General features: G+C 41.3%; 1 protein-coding gene and 1 long non-coding RNA gene across 5 annotated transcripts in view; one reads left to right on the top strand and one right to left on the bottom strand.

Moving 5' to 3' along the window:
• RNF20 (ring finger protein 20) overlaps positions 1-3,539 on the bottom strand; it is a 31,621-nt gene extending 28,082 nt beyond the window's left edge. Inside the window, exons 1-3 of one of the 4 annotated variants that reach the window (XM_054500137.2) lie at positions 3,166-3,227; positions 2,807-2,994; positions 1,609-1,762 (exon numbers count right to left, since the gene is read on the bottom strand). In XM_054500137.2, the coding sequence (XP_054356112.1) occupies positions 1,609-1,737 (129 nt within the window). In that variant the 5' untranslated portion in view covers positions 1,738-1,762; positions 2,807-2,994; positions 3,166-3,227. Of the gene's footprint in view, positions 1-1,608; positions 1,763-2,806 lie in introns of all 4 variants that reach the window. The other 3 variants (XM_054500134.1, XM_063649769.1, XM_054500136.1) reach the window with 3 other exon arrangements.
• On the top strand, positions 3,372-11,069 carry LOC134737920 (uncharacterized). The gene is made up of 3 exons (XR_010123351.1): positions 3,372-3,559; positions 5,570-8,616; positions 9,625-11,069. It is a non-coding gene; the product is annotated as an uncharacterized LOC134737920 (long non-coding RNA).
• Positions 11,070-12,320: the final 1,251 nt, after the last annotated feature.

Genomic DNA, 12,320 nt, shown 5'->3' with positions numbered 1-12,320 from the left:
GCTAAGTCCTGTCAGCCTGCCAGATTTCAGCACAGCTGTGGTGGACAGCTCCACTTACGCTGCCATTGTTCCCACTTCAAGCACACTTTGGAGACTCAGTTTTTCTGTCCCGCAATCACAGCTGGCTCATAACAGTAATCTCAAAATGCACAGGAGGGACTGCTTTCAATGGCAACCTTCAACCAATTGGAGCGGGGATCAGTGGATACATGCCTCAGATCCCCACCTTTGGAGAGATGCAGTTATAGCGAAAGAGAGTAAAAAGGAGAGAAGAAAAAAGTCTGCTAAATGGACTCTTGTTTATAATCCTTGCTCTTCTATAGTCTCCAAACACAAGTCAGAGCATGTTAGTCTCCTACTTAAGACTATCCAATAACTCCTCATTGCCTCTGGATAAAGTCCACACTGGGGTGTGTGCTATGTGCTTCCCATAAGTATGTGCTTATCCCTGTGAACAGCACATATCCCACTCTAAACAGTCTATTCCCTTGTCAGTGCTACCCTACAAACTAAAGTCTAGGGGCTGTCTTCAGTGTAAAGCACAGTGTCTGGCAAATAACAAATACTCAACAAATATTTATATATTGAGTGAATAAATGCCTTTGGAATGCATGATGCAAGGCAGTGCTAAGACAAAAATTACTTCCTGCCAGCAATATTAAGTACCAGAACCCCAAGCAGCCTCAGAAATTACACTTCATCAACAACTCACTATGAATGTTCCCATTATCCTGACTCAAAAAAAAAAAATAATCAGCCTCTCTAAAATAAACCTCAGCCTCAAAATCAAATAATAGATGTGGTTTTGCAAGCCATACAAATGTAAAGCATTTTAACATCACATCCCCATGTCTGATTTTCAAAAAAGCAAAATCTTGATGTAGATCAAATCCTGTAAACTTCTGATGTCTAACAGATATATAACATTACTATGAGATTTTGGTATATAATACTCATTTTGTCAGCTCCATAAGAGCAAGGATAATATCTATGTTATGCACCATTATATTATCTAGCCCAATACTAGCTATGAATGGCTCACATTTATTGACTATTTACTATATTAAATGCAAAGTGTTAGCCCTTAACAGCGACTCTCATTTTATCTGCATAAAAATCTAATGTAGCAGGTACTCTAATTACGTTTTACAGACAAGAAAACAGGCAAAGGAAGGGTAACACAAGGTCAGCCTGCTTGGAAGTGGTACAGCTCAGAGTCAACCCCAGGCAGTCTGGTCTCAGACTCTCACTCTTCACCATACTCTCCATGATTGCTAAACTGTGTCTTAGAATCTGGTACTGACTTTTTCAGTGAATGAAAAATAAATGTATATCTTCCCACTGCTAAATACCTACAGTTAATGTTGTATCAGGCACCACATTCCCAGATTCTAGAAAGAATACAAGTACACCTTGAAAACAAAGAACTGTCAATCTACCTCTCCTCCAGAACTGACTACCACATCATTTTACCTACTTTCAGCCTGTTTTGTTTCCCTCTTCTTTTCAAATAGCTTCCCCATACTCCAGAAAGCTTCCATGAATTTTTAGTTTCAAGTTGCAACTGACAGAAGAAAAGCACACTTTCATGGCACTGTTTCCTCATACCGTTGAAGAGACACCTCCTAGCTTAATTGTTTCCACTGTGGTCCCTGAATCTTCAACAGCTGCCTTCTTCTCAGGAGGCATGGAGGTGCCAGGTTCTCCAGCTGCTCTTTTATTGCCAATTCCTGACATTTTGGCAGAAGATGAAGCGGTTTTCCTGATAGAAAAAAAAAAGGCAGAAACTGACATAATATATGTAAGGAAAGCAACAATAGAGTAAAACATAGAGTAAAAACTAGCAATTTTTCTGGCCAACCCTTTAACCTGGATCCATTAGTTCCACAACTATCTCCATATTCCTCTTGGAGGAAAAAAAAAATTAAATTGTAGAGTAAAAGTCAAGGCAGGCTGGGCGCGGTGGCTCATGCCTGTAATCTCAGCACTTTGGGAGGCCGAGGCGGGCGGATCACGAGGTCAGGAAATCGAGAGCATCCTGGCTAACACGGCGAAACCCCATCTCTACTAAAAATACAAAAAATTAGCCAGGCGTGGTGGCGGGCGCCTGTAGTCCCAGCTACTCGGGAGGCTGAGGCAGGAGAATGGCGTGAACCCGGGAGGGGGAGCTTGCAGTGAGCGGAGATCGCGCCACTGCACTCCAGCCTGGGCGACAGAGCGAGACTCCATCTCGAAAACAAAAAAGAAAAAAAAAAAGTCAAGGCTAAATTTACATGACTATAAATTTCTAAATAGGATGGTGATAAGAAATGAGACAATGGGCAAAGGGTGAAGAGACCAAAAATAAAGTTCTGGAATCTACCTTCCTGTAATGCCAAAATCAGAAAAGCGCAGTTTGATTATGCCAGAAGTTAATACTACACTGTTGAAAGAATTACAGAGCTGAAAGAGATCTGTGAAATGCCTACTAAAGTCATTAATACTAGACAAGTCAATTATCATCTCTGAGCCTCAGTTTCCTAGCCCAAGAATAAATAACCACAGTACATACTTCCTATGCTTATTATAAAATAAAATGGATGATATAATTATAGAAAGAATTTGGCACAATGCCGAACACAAAGCAAGCACTCAGAAACCCCAGCTCTTCCTTAACGTTTGCAGTGTTTTCCCTATTTCCAAACGCTCTCTCCACTGTTTTGTGCAACCCTACGTTAGTTAGACCTGGGTGCGAATCCCAATTCTGCCTCTCAGAGGCCGTGTTGCTTTGAAACAGTGAATTCGCCAAAAGCTTCAGCTTCCTCACCTGCACAGTATTAACGAATATATTTTTCGTCTGCCCTGCCTACCTCCCAGGGTGCTCAAAGGAGGCGTAATGGATGCTAAAGCACTTTGGCTACTTCAGGAAACAACCCAGCCATCACCGAGACTAACAAGACTACTCTGCTTCCAATTCAAGCTCCAGAAGAGGAGTATCGCTGGCAATAACCTCGCCTGGAGAGAGAAGAGACAGAAGTAGAACAAGGCTGCAATCCAACTCGCGAAAAGACCTCAGCCTCAGCGTGGATAATTGCAGGCCCAGGAGACTGACGGCTCCCAGAACTGGAAAGGGTGGAGACTCCTGAGGCCCGGCACAGACCTGTTGGGCCCTAAGCGTAATCTAACCTAAGTTCTTTGAACTGGCGCCGCGCAGGAACAGAATTCGCAGCAGTTACTCACCAAGGCCCGTGCAGCGATTCCAGCCTTCACCCTTGACCCGCGGCGGGGACTGGGCAGAACTTCCGGGAGGCGGGGCCACGAAGAGGAAAAAGGGAAAGAAAAAAGGAAGTCGCTTCAACCCAGCCCATAGGACTATGAGACCCCGCCGGGCGGAAGTGACGTACGGAGAGGGCACGAGAAGCTTGATCAAGCGCCGCTTCTCTAGCAACCCTGGGCAAGCGCGGGACCCTTTCCTGGCTACGACCTCCAAGAGCACCTGGGCCTCGCTGATGCCCGACGGAGAGCCCTTGGCTTTTGTTGACTTGTTGACCTTTGCTACTGCGATCTGGTTTTTCTGCGGGTATAAAGTTCTTCATTCTGTTGCTTGTCATTGGGGTTACCATCACTCGTTCAGACGGCTGATTGGCTGATGGTCCTGTCAATCTCCGGGGAAATGACTAGCCTCAGACACCTCAGAAAATTGTTCGTTGGTGCCCCTTCGTGCTGAAATGAAGAGTTCTGGAGAGAATATGAGGGATTTGAGGAATTTCAGATGTTGGGGATTTTTTCCCTCGCACAAGGAATGGTATTCTGCCCTGTCTACACATTAGAATCACTTGGCCTGGACAAAAGCTTTTTTAAAAAAGCGTTCCCCTCATCTTCTCCCCCCAAAACCCCACATTTCCACCCGCTAGATTCTAATGCGTAAACAGGATTGACAACTACTGCTCTTGTGCTTTTTTGGGAACAAGAAATTGTCCAGGGAAAAGATAAACGTCAATTAGTCTCTGATCTCAGTACTAATCTATTTTAAGCTAATTAAGCATTGATTTTTTTTTAAGTTTATGACAAACTGCTATTTTCCATTCAGTTAAACTAAATGGGTTTTAATGATAGGACGGTAATTAATCTAACCTATTAATGAAAAGCTGTGTGTCTCACAGAACTATGATAAACTACCTAATGACGTCAGCTAAGGATCTAGAAATGGAAGAATGATCGCTATATCTTTTTTAAAAAATAGAATTTAGGCATCTTGGGAAAAAAAGAACCTAATCTACCCTGGATTTCTGTTAGTGTGAAGACTTTTGTCCCTGTACCTGCTAGGGCTTACCTGTAAATGAAGTAAGATGGTCAACACCAGGAAAACAAGTGTTCCTGGTGCCTGGCAGTAGAACACCTTGACTATCTTGGAAAGAATTAACTGGCCCCAAGTGGACTTCACATCTCATTCCGTGAAGTGGGAGCCTGAGAGCATGTGAGTGGGGACACACCTGCCGAAAAGCATTGTATGAGACAATGACACTCATTCTCTCATCTTCTTTGGTTCCTCTACTCTTAGCAAGCCTTTCATTCATAGAACTACTGAATGGCAAGTAATGATTTCTCTAGCCCAGAGTTTGTAAACTAGAGGTTCACAGACTGCATTTAGCCAACAGTTATGCTTTGTTTATTTTAGACAGTATTGGCTGTCCTGCGTGGTTAAAAACAAGAACAAAAATGAACTTAGTTGCCAACATTTAAAATATGGCTATTTTACATACAAATCCAAATTATCAGTTTCTCTAGAAAATGTTGATGATCTTGCAACAGAAGGGTTATATTTTTGCATGGTCACATTGCTTAGAGCAGAGTAGTGGCTTCTTTTTTTTTTTTTTTTTTTTTTCTTTTTTTCGAGACAGAGTCTTACTCTGTCGCCAAGGCTGGAGTGCAGTGGCACAGTCTCGGCTCACTGCAAACTCCACCTCACAGGTTCAAGCGATTCCCATGCCTCAGCCTCCCAAGTGGCTGGGATTACAGGCACATGCCAACACACCTGGCTAATTTTTGTATTTTTAGTAGAGATGGGGTTTCACCATGTTGGCCAGGCTGGTCTCAAACTCCTGACCTCGGGCGATCCACCCACCTCACCCTCTCAAAGTGCTGAGATGCTGAGATTACAGGCCTGAGCCACCGGGCTCGGCGTGGCTCTCTTTTATTAATGGATCATGTATTCTTGTTTACCATAATCCCCACTATTCTTTACTGGTTCCTTAGCACTAGTATAGTTTAATTTGAGTATCATCACTTGTGTGTTATATTGTGATAAATCAATTGCTGGTACTAGGTAAGTGTCTGGTGGACATTATTGGTGATCTACCCAACATCCATTCCCCTTCCCTCACCTTAGCAGAACCAGGATTTTTTTCATGTATTCATATAGCACTTTGATTCCATAAGTCTTAGGGAAAACTGATTTCACCCCAATCTCCAAGGATTGTCTTAAATACTAAATTCCATTTCCCAGGCCGAAGTCCTAGTCAGCAATTGACAGTTTAATCAGGGTGAATTTCTTTGAATACTAGAACTGAAGCAGTTTTTTATCTTTCAGATCTTTTGTGTGAGGCTGAAACTGTTGGAGGCTTCCTGATACCATTCTTGAGAATGGAGCGACCACATAGGGGTGAGCAGAACCAAGAGAATCTCAGGGAAATGGAGCCACATCAACTGAGTTAGGTCACCCCTAACTTCAACCCACACTTAAGAGTGTTAGAGAAGATTCTACGAAAAGAGCAAACTTTTCTAGTATCTTTCAATTCTCACCATGTAGGTAACCATATTCTCTAGCAACTGGGATATATGTCTTTCTCAAAAGTTCCAATTATCTAACACCTTCACAGGTGTCACAGCTCTCTAGAAAATAAAATCAACTCTGTGTGTGTGTGTGTGTGTGTGTGTGTGTGTGTGTGTATGTGTGTGTGTAGAAAGAAATTTGAGAAAGAGAGAGAGAGACATTTTAAGGAATTGGCTCACAAGATTGTGCTGGCTGGATAAACCAAAATCTACAAGGCAGGTTTGCAGCCTGGAGCCCCAGAAAAGATTTGCAGTTTAAGTCTAAAGGCAGTCTGCTGGCAGAATTCCTTCTTGCTCAGGGGAGGTTAGTCTTTGTTCTATTAAGGCTCTCAACTGATTGGATGAGGACTACCTACATTTTGGAGGGTAATCTGCTTTAGTCTACCAATTTAAATATTAATCTCACCCAAAAAAAAAAAAAAAAAAAAAACACCTTCACAGAATCATTCAGAATAATGTTTCACCAACTATTTGCGCACCGTGGCCCAGCAAAGTTGACACATAAAATTAACCATCATACTAGGTAACCATATTCTGCAGCTACTGGTGAGATCTGTCTTTTCTGAGCACCTCAGTCAGCCATCTGACATCTTCACAGTAGCCTGTCTCACTCTAGCAAATTGGAAAAATAGAATAGATGAAGAGGATTATAGCAGAGATCTCTCTCATTGAACACATTACCCATTCATTTCTGACCAGCCACCTTCTGTTCACCATCTTAATCAAGAGAAAAAGGGACATCCCTGGAAAAATAAGTTTTTCCCCCACTTATGAATGGGAAAACAGCATGAGCAATGATAAAAAGAATACTTAATATTTTATTTCACTTTTAAAGTCTCATTGCTTATATCAAAAGCATAATTTAAGCAAAAAGTAATCTTTTTTAAAAGGAGAAAACAGACTCAGGTTTTAAGTGATTTTTTTTTTCAAATGACTTAATGAGTATTTGTTGAAGGACCCAAGTCATTTGACTTCCAGCCGGTCTTCATTAACTACCCAATTCTGCCACAAGGTGGCATAAGGTGACACGCCTCCTTACCCAGTTCCCCTTCTAAAGCTTTGGTTGCAGAGTACTGTGCATCAGTCATGTCCTGTCTTCACCTTAACTCTTAGAAACCTGGACAGCTACTGAGGGTAGGCTTAATGCTCTCAAAATGGACAAAAGTAAGATATTTTGGATTTTTGTTTATTGTTTTTTTCTATACTCCTTAACAAAAGTTTTGTTCTAAGATTGTTGTATCTGCATGCATTCCATTATTCCATGAACTCTGGATTGGGTTGTGTGCCAGACATAATTCAGGAACTCCCTTATTTTAAACAAGTTGTATTTTACTTAGCATGATATCACTTGTTAAACAGAAACATTTAGATACCATAGCGCTTGCTCTAGACTTGCTGAATCAGAATTTCCAGGGGAAAGCTCTCTGAAAATGCAAGTTCTTACTTTTGTAATTATGCTTCCCATCTGGGCACATTTAAGGAACACTGCTCTAGGTAATGATGTCCAGGTCCACCTGAGAGTGTCCTACAAAAACGAGCCCCCTCCTCTTGTCCTCAGCTTTCCCTTCTCCTACCATTCACTCCTGCCACACCTTTCTCCTTCATTTCCATACCCCTGCCTCCTTCTCCCCAGATCACCTGGCCCACTATACTACATCATACTCAGCCCTCTTACTTTGTTATTTCTGGAGACCAGGGAGGTGGCTTACTCAGGGGAGCTAGAGCCAGGTCTCTCTTTTTTAAAGAGTGAGGACAAGGTGTCCTAACAGTCTATGGAAACATGAGAGCTAATTGGTAGTCACAAATTGTCAGAGGAGCCCCATTTAGTTTAATGCTCTCTTAAAAAGCTGAGAGAAGGCCGGGCACGGTGGCTCATGCCTGTAATCCTAGCACTTTGGGAGGCCAAGGCGGGTGGATCACCTGACGTCAGGAGTTCAAGAACAGCCTGGCCAACATAGTGAAACCCCGTCCCTACTAAAAATACAAAATTAGCCGGGCATGGTAGTGGTCACCTGTAATTCCAGCTACTCGGGAGGCTGGGGCAGGAGAATCACTTGAACCCACGAGGCGGAGGTTACAGTGAGTCGAGATCGCACCGTTGCACTCCAGCCTGGGCAAAAAGAGTGAAACTCTGTCTCAAGAAAAAAAAAAAAAAATGCTGAGAGACACCGTGCAGCTATAAAAAAGAATGACATCATGTCATTTGCAGAGACATGGATGCAGCTGGAGGCCATTATCCTTAGCAAACTAACACAGGAACAGAAAACCGCACATTCTCACTTATAAGTAGGAGCTAAATGATGAGAACACATGGACACGGAGAGAGGACCAACACAAGCCAGGGCCCAGTGAAGGGTGGGAGGAGGGAGAGGATCAGGAAAAATGACTGAGTACTAAGCTTAATATCTGGATGATCAAATCATCTGTACAACAAACCCCCATGACAAATTTACCTATGTAACAAACTGCACATGTGCCTCTGAACTTAAAAAAAAAAAAAAAAAAAAAACTAAGAGGTATCTATGTTACAGTCATATAATTGGTCTCTTATGTCCTTATGCCCAGCCATGTGACAGTCTATGTTTGGGTGTCTAACATTTTTATCATTTGTATTTCTATGATGCTTTTGTGTTTGGAAAGCAGAAGCCAGGTTGTCTTTGTAAATTTTCACTGGGTAGGTCTACTCTTCCATATTACTGTTACTGTGCAACTAGAAACCCACCTGGCCTTGGAGGAGAAAGAACAGCATCACTGAAATGCTTGCGTCAGGCATTGGGGATGGGGATACAGCATGCAATTACAAAGGTAAGATTCGGAATTTCCATTTCCAGAAGCATGGCATGACCATCTTTCAGAAAGCAAGCTGAGGACTAAAACTGGGTTTCAGCTGAGGGCATTTGTCAAACTAGGTAAAGGAGAATTTAGGTTTTCATGGCCTTGGTAGGCAAGCAGAACAGGAGACAAAGCCCAGGGACTATTATGATTGGGTGCATATTAGAGACCCCTCCCCGTACAAGCAAGGCAGAAACAACTACTTCCAACTGAAAGAAAATTGCCTGTCTCAAACTTTGGTATAAATACTTTTGCTGACTGGTACAGAATTCTAGAAGGCACTTAAAAAGAATTTCCAGAAATGTGGAAAAATAGAAGAAAGGCCCAAAGAGGCCATGGGCAGTGCCTATGATCTCATTTTTATTTTTAAAAGTTAAAAAATGCAATAAGTCTTATCCTGACCCTGGGTAATTGTGCTTATTTAGTACAAATCTGAGTACAGATTTTGGGGCAACAGTACCTAATTAGGCATACCCAGGCACACCCTAACTTACCCTTGGAGCTTACAGGAGTTCCAAGAAAATCCACATGGATAGAGATTGAGCATCTTTCCCAATGGGCAGTCAAGATGATGAGATGGATCACTAAATTCCAAAGAATCTATGTCATGCTGTATACACACAGCGAGGAGGGCCTTAATATTAGCAAAACAACATCAAGTGTCACATTAAATAAATGTTGTTAACTTTAAGCTTATTTGGCTCTGTAGCCTTGTTTATATTTAATTTGTAAGCATATTTTTGTTTGTAAGCTGTATAAGCATAAGGCATGCATACCAAGTTTATATTTATACATTTTAACATTGCAATTAAAATATTTTAAGTAAACATTAAATGGCCCCTGAGAAAATTGTTTTCCTTTGAAAGAGGGGTCTGTATATTACTTAAGTTTGTAAAACATTTATTACTTAATTGTGTATCTACTGTCTTGTGTGGCTCATAATTATGTCTAGTCTTTTCATTTTCTTTTAAATTATTCTAGGAACAATAAGGGAGAATTGATATAAATATAACTGATATAGTATATCAGTTTAAACATGTATTGACTCCAATAACTACATGTATTAAGATATGAATTTCTGGTGCCCTAAGGCATGTGGCCAAATTCAGTTAAAAGGAGGTCTTACAGCAGTAGTATACGGCCAGGAATCCACGAATGTTCGGAATCTTGCCTCATCAGCACCCCTTTCCTGCCTCAGAAGAAAGAATAAGGCTGATTACATTGATGACTAATGCAGTTACCTAGAGAGTTATGAATTCAACCAGAATCTCAGCGCTTGTAAAGCCCTTCCAGGTGGGGCTGCCATCCTCGTCAACCCTGTGATACTTGTAGCACTCAGCCAACTCTCTCTTCTCACTGTCACAACTTCAGGAAACACTTTGATCTTAAATATGCACATGCCGATATATAGTGAATTCAAGCTTCATCTTTATTGCAGGATGACAGTAGTATCTCGTCCCAAAGGCATTTATAAAACAGGAGACACATGAGTTAATTTGGAAGAGGTGGAAGGAAGTTCAGGATTTCCTGACATCCCTTCCCTGTTCTTCCTCCCAAGCATAGTTCTGGTTGGTATCATTTACTTTGGAAAAATGGAATAAGTCATTATGCTTCACTTATTGAACTAAAACTTGAAATTACAATTTATGCACAACCCTAGAAGCTGGATTCATTTGCAACATGCACTTGAATAAGGTTTTAAGAGTAACTGGGGCCAGGCGCAGTGACTCATGCCTGTAATTCCAGGACTTGGGAAGGTCAAGGTGGGTGGATCACCTGAGGTCAGGAGTTCAAGACCAGCCTGGCCAACATGGTGAAACCCCATCTCTACTAAATATACAAAATTAGCCAGGCATGGTGGTGCACACCTGTAGTCTCAGCTACTTGGGAGGCGGAGGCAGGAGAATCACTTGAACCCAGGAGGCAGAGGTTGCAGTGATCCAAGATCACGCCACTGCTCTCCAGCCTGGGCGAGAGAGTCAGACGCCATCCCAAAAATAAATAATAAAAATAAATTTTAAAAAATAAAAGTACTGGATGCCAGGGTAATAGGGATTTCAAAAGAATAGAGAGAAAGATACTTTTAATGGACTATGTCCAAACCATGCAGCAAATTTTGACATTACATTGACATTTCAAATATTCAGTTAACCTTGAAGACTATTCCCTTTCTCTTTTTCTGATTTGTGCTTGCTTTTATTAATAATCTAATAATTATGTGGGTAGCCACTTACAACAGAGTGATGGCCAAGCCTAATTAGATGAGTGTGTTTGAAATGTGATCTTAACATTTAGAAGAACAGCAAGGAGATGTGTTTTTTCAACCTGTTAAATGCTAAAATATGTGAAGTACTGAACATCTTGTTTTGTATTTTTTTCTTCTTATGAAAACTGTCCTTTTATAAATAAATGTCAGTTTGTACCAAAAGCCTAAAATATGTCATACCCAATGATTCAGCTATTCCAGGTTTGATTATATGCTTGAAAAAAATAGAATCACATACTTGTTTAAGTATGACTGTACAAAAATGTTTAACATAGCATTATTTATTGCTTAAAATTTTTAGAATCAATTTAAATAAATCATGAAATGTCCTTGAATATAGAATTCTATGTAGCCATTAAAGTTGTGATATAGATTTGTATTTCTTAACATTGAAATATAAAAATATGTTGTTGAATGGGATAAGTAGGTTTCAGGAATATATGCATAACATTTATTTTCTCTCTCTCTCTTTGTTTTTTTGAGACACTCTGTTGCCGAGGCTGGAGTGCAGTGGCGCAATCTTGGCTCACTGCAAGCTCTGCCTCTCAGGTTCAAGTGATTCTCTCTGCCTCAGCTTCCTGAGTAGCTGAGATTACAGGCACCTGCCACCACACACGGCTAATTTTTGTATTTTTAGTAGAGACGGAGTTTCGCCATGTTGGCCAGGCTGGTCTCGAACTCCCGACATCAGGCAATCTGCCCACCTCAGCCTCCCCAAGTGCTGGGATTACAGGCATGAGCCACTGCGCCCACCAACATTTATTTTCATAAGAAATAAAAAACATTTAAAACCAATATATTACCAATTTTAGATGTACACGAATTGTCTCCAGTTGTAATCTCTGCTTCCTCATCTCCTATTCACTCTATTCTCCAAATGAAATATTTCATCAGCTATTTACATGTAAATAAATATGAAGGGGGTTTAATATGTAAACTAAATAGCAAGCACAAACCAAGCTGTTTAAAGAGACGGCTTACTTTAGAAAGCAGTTTGGAGATTTCTCAAAGAACTTAAAAAACAACTACTATTTGACCCAGCACTCCCATTACTGGGAATCTACCCAAAGGAAAACAAATTGTTCTACCAAAAAGACATGCGCTCGTATGTTCACTGGTGCACAATTCACAATAGCAAAGACATGGAATCAACCCAGATGCTCATGAACAAAGGACTGAGATAGCAATCATCATGGCAGATGGGAGGCAGGACTAGAACAGCGTGTGGGGGCTCGCATTATGAATTTTAGCTCCAGATTGACTACAAGAACAAACCAGCAATCCCTAGAGGACCCACAGACCCTCTGAAGGAAGTGGACTACTCCTGCAGGACTCACGAGAGCCCCCTAAAACTGTGAGTGCCCCAACAGTGGAAGTGAGAAAGGGAGACCCTCTTCTGAACACATAACCC

The sequence above is a fragment of the Pongo pygmaeus genome, chromosome 13, assembly GCF_028885625.2.
Source record: "Pongo pygmaeus isolate AG05252 chromosome 13, NHGRI_mPonPyg2-v2.0_pri, whole genome shotgun sequence".
NCBI classification, from domain to species: Eukaryota; Metazoa; Chordata; class Mammalia; order Primates; family Hominidae; genus Pongo; species Pongo pygmaeus.
This window is presented reverse-complemented; position numbering and strand designations above follow the sequence as displayed.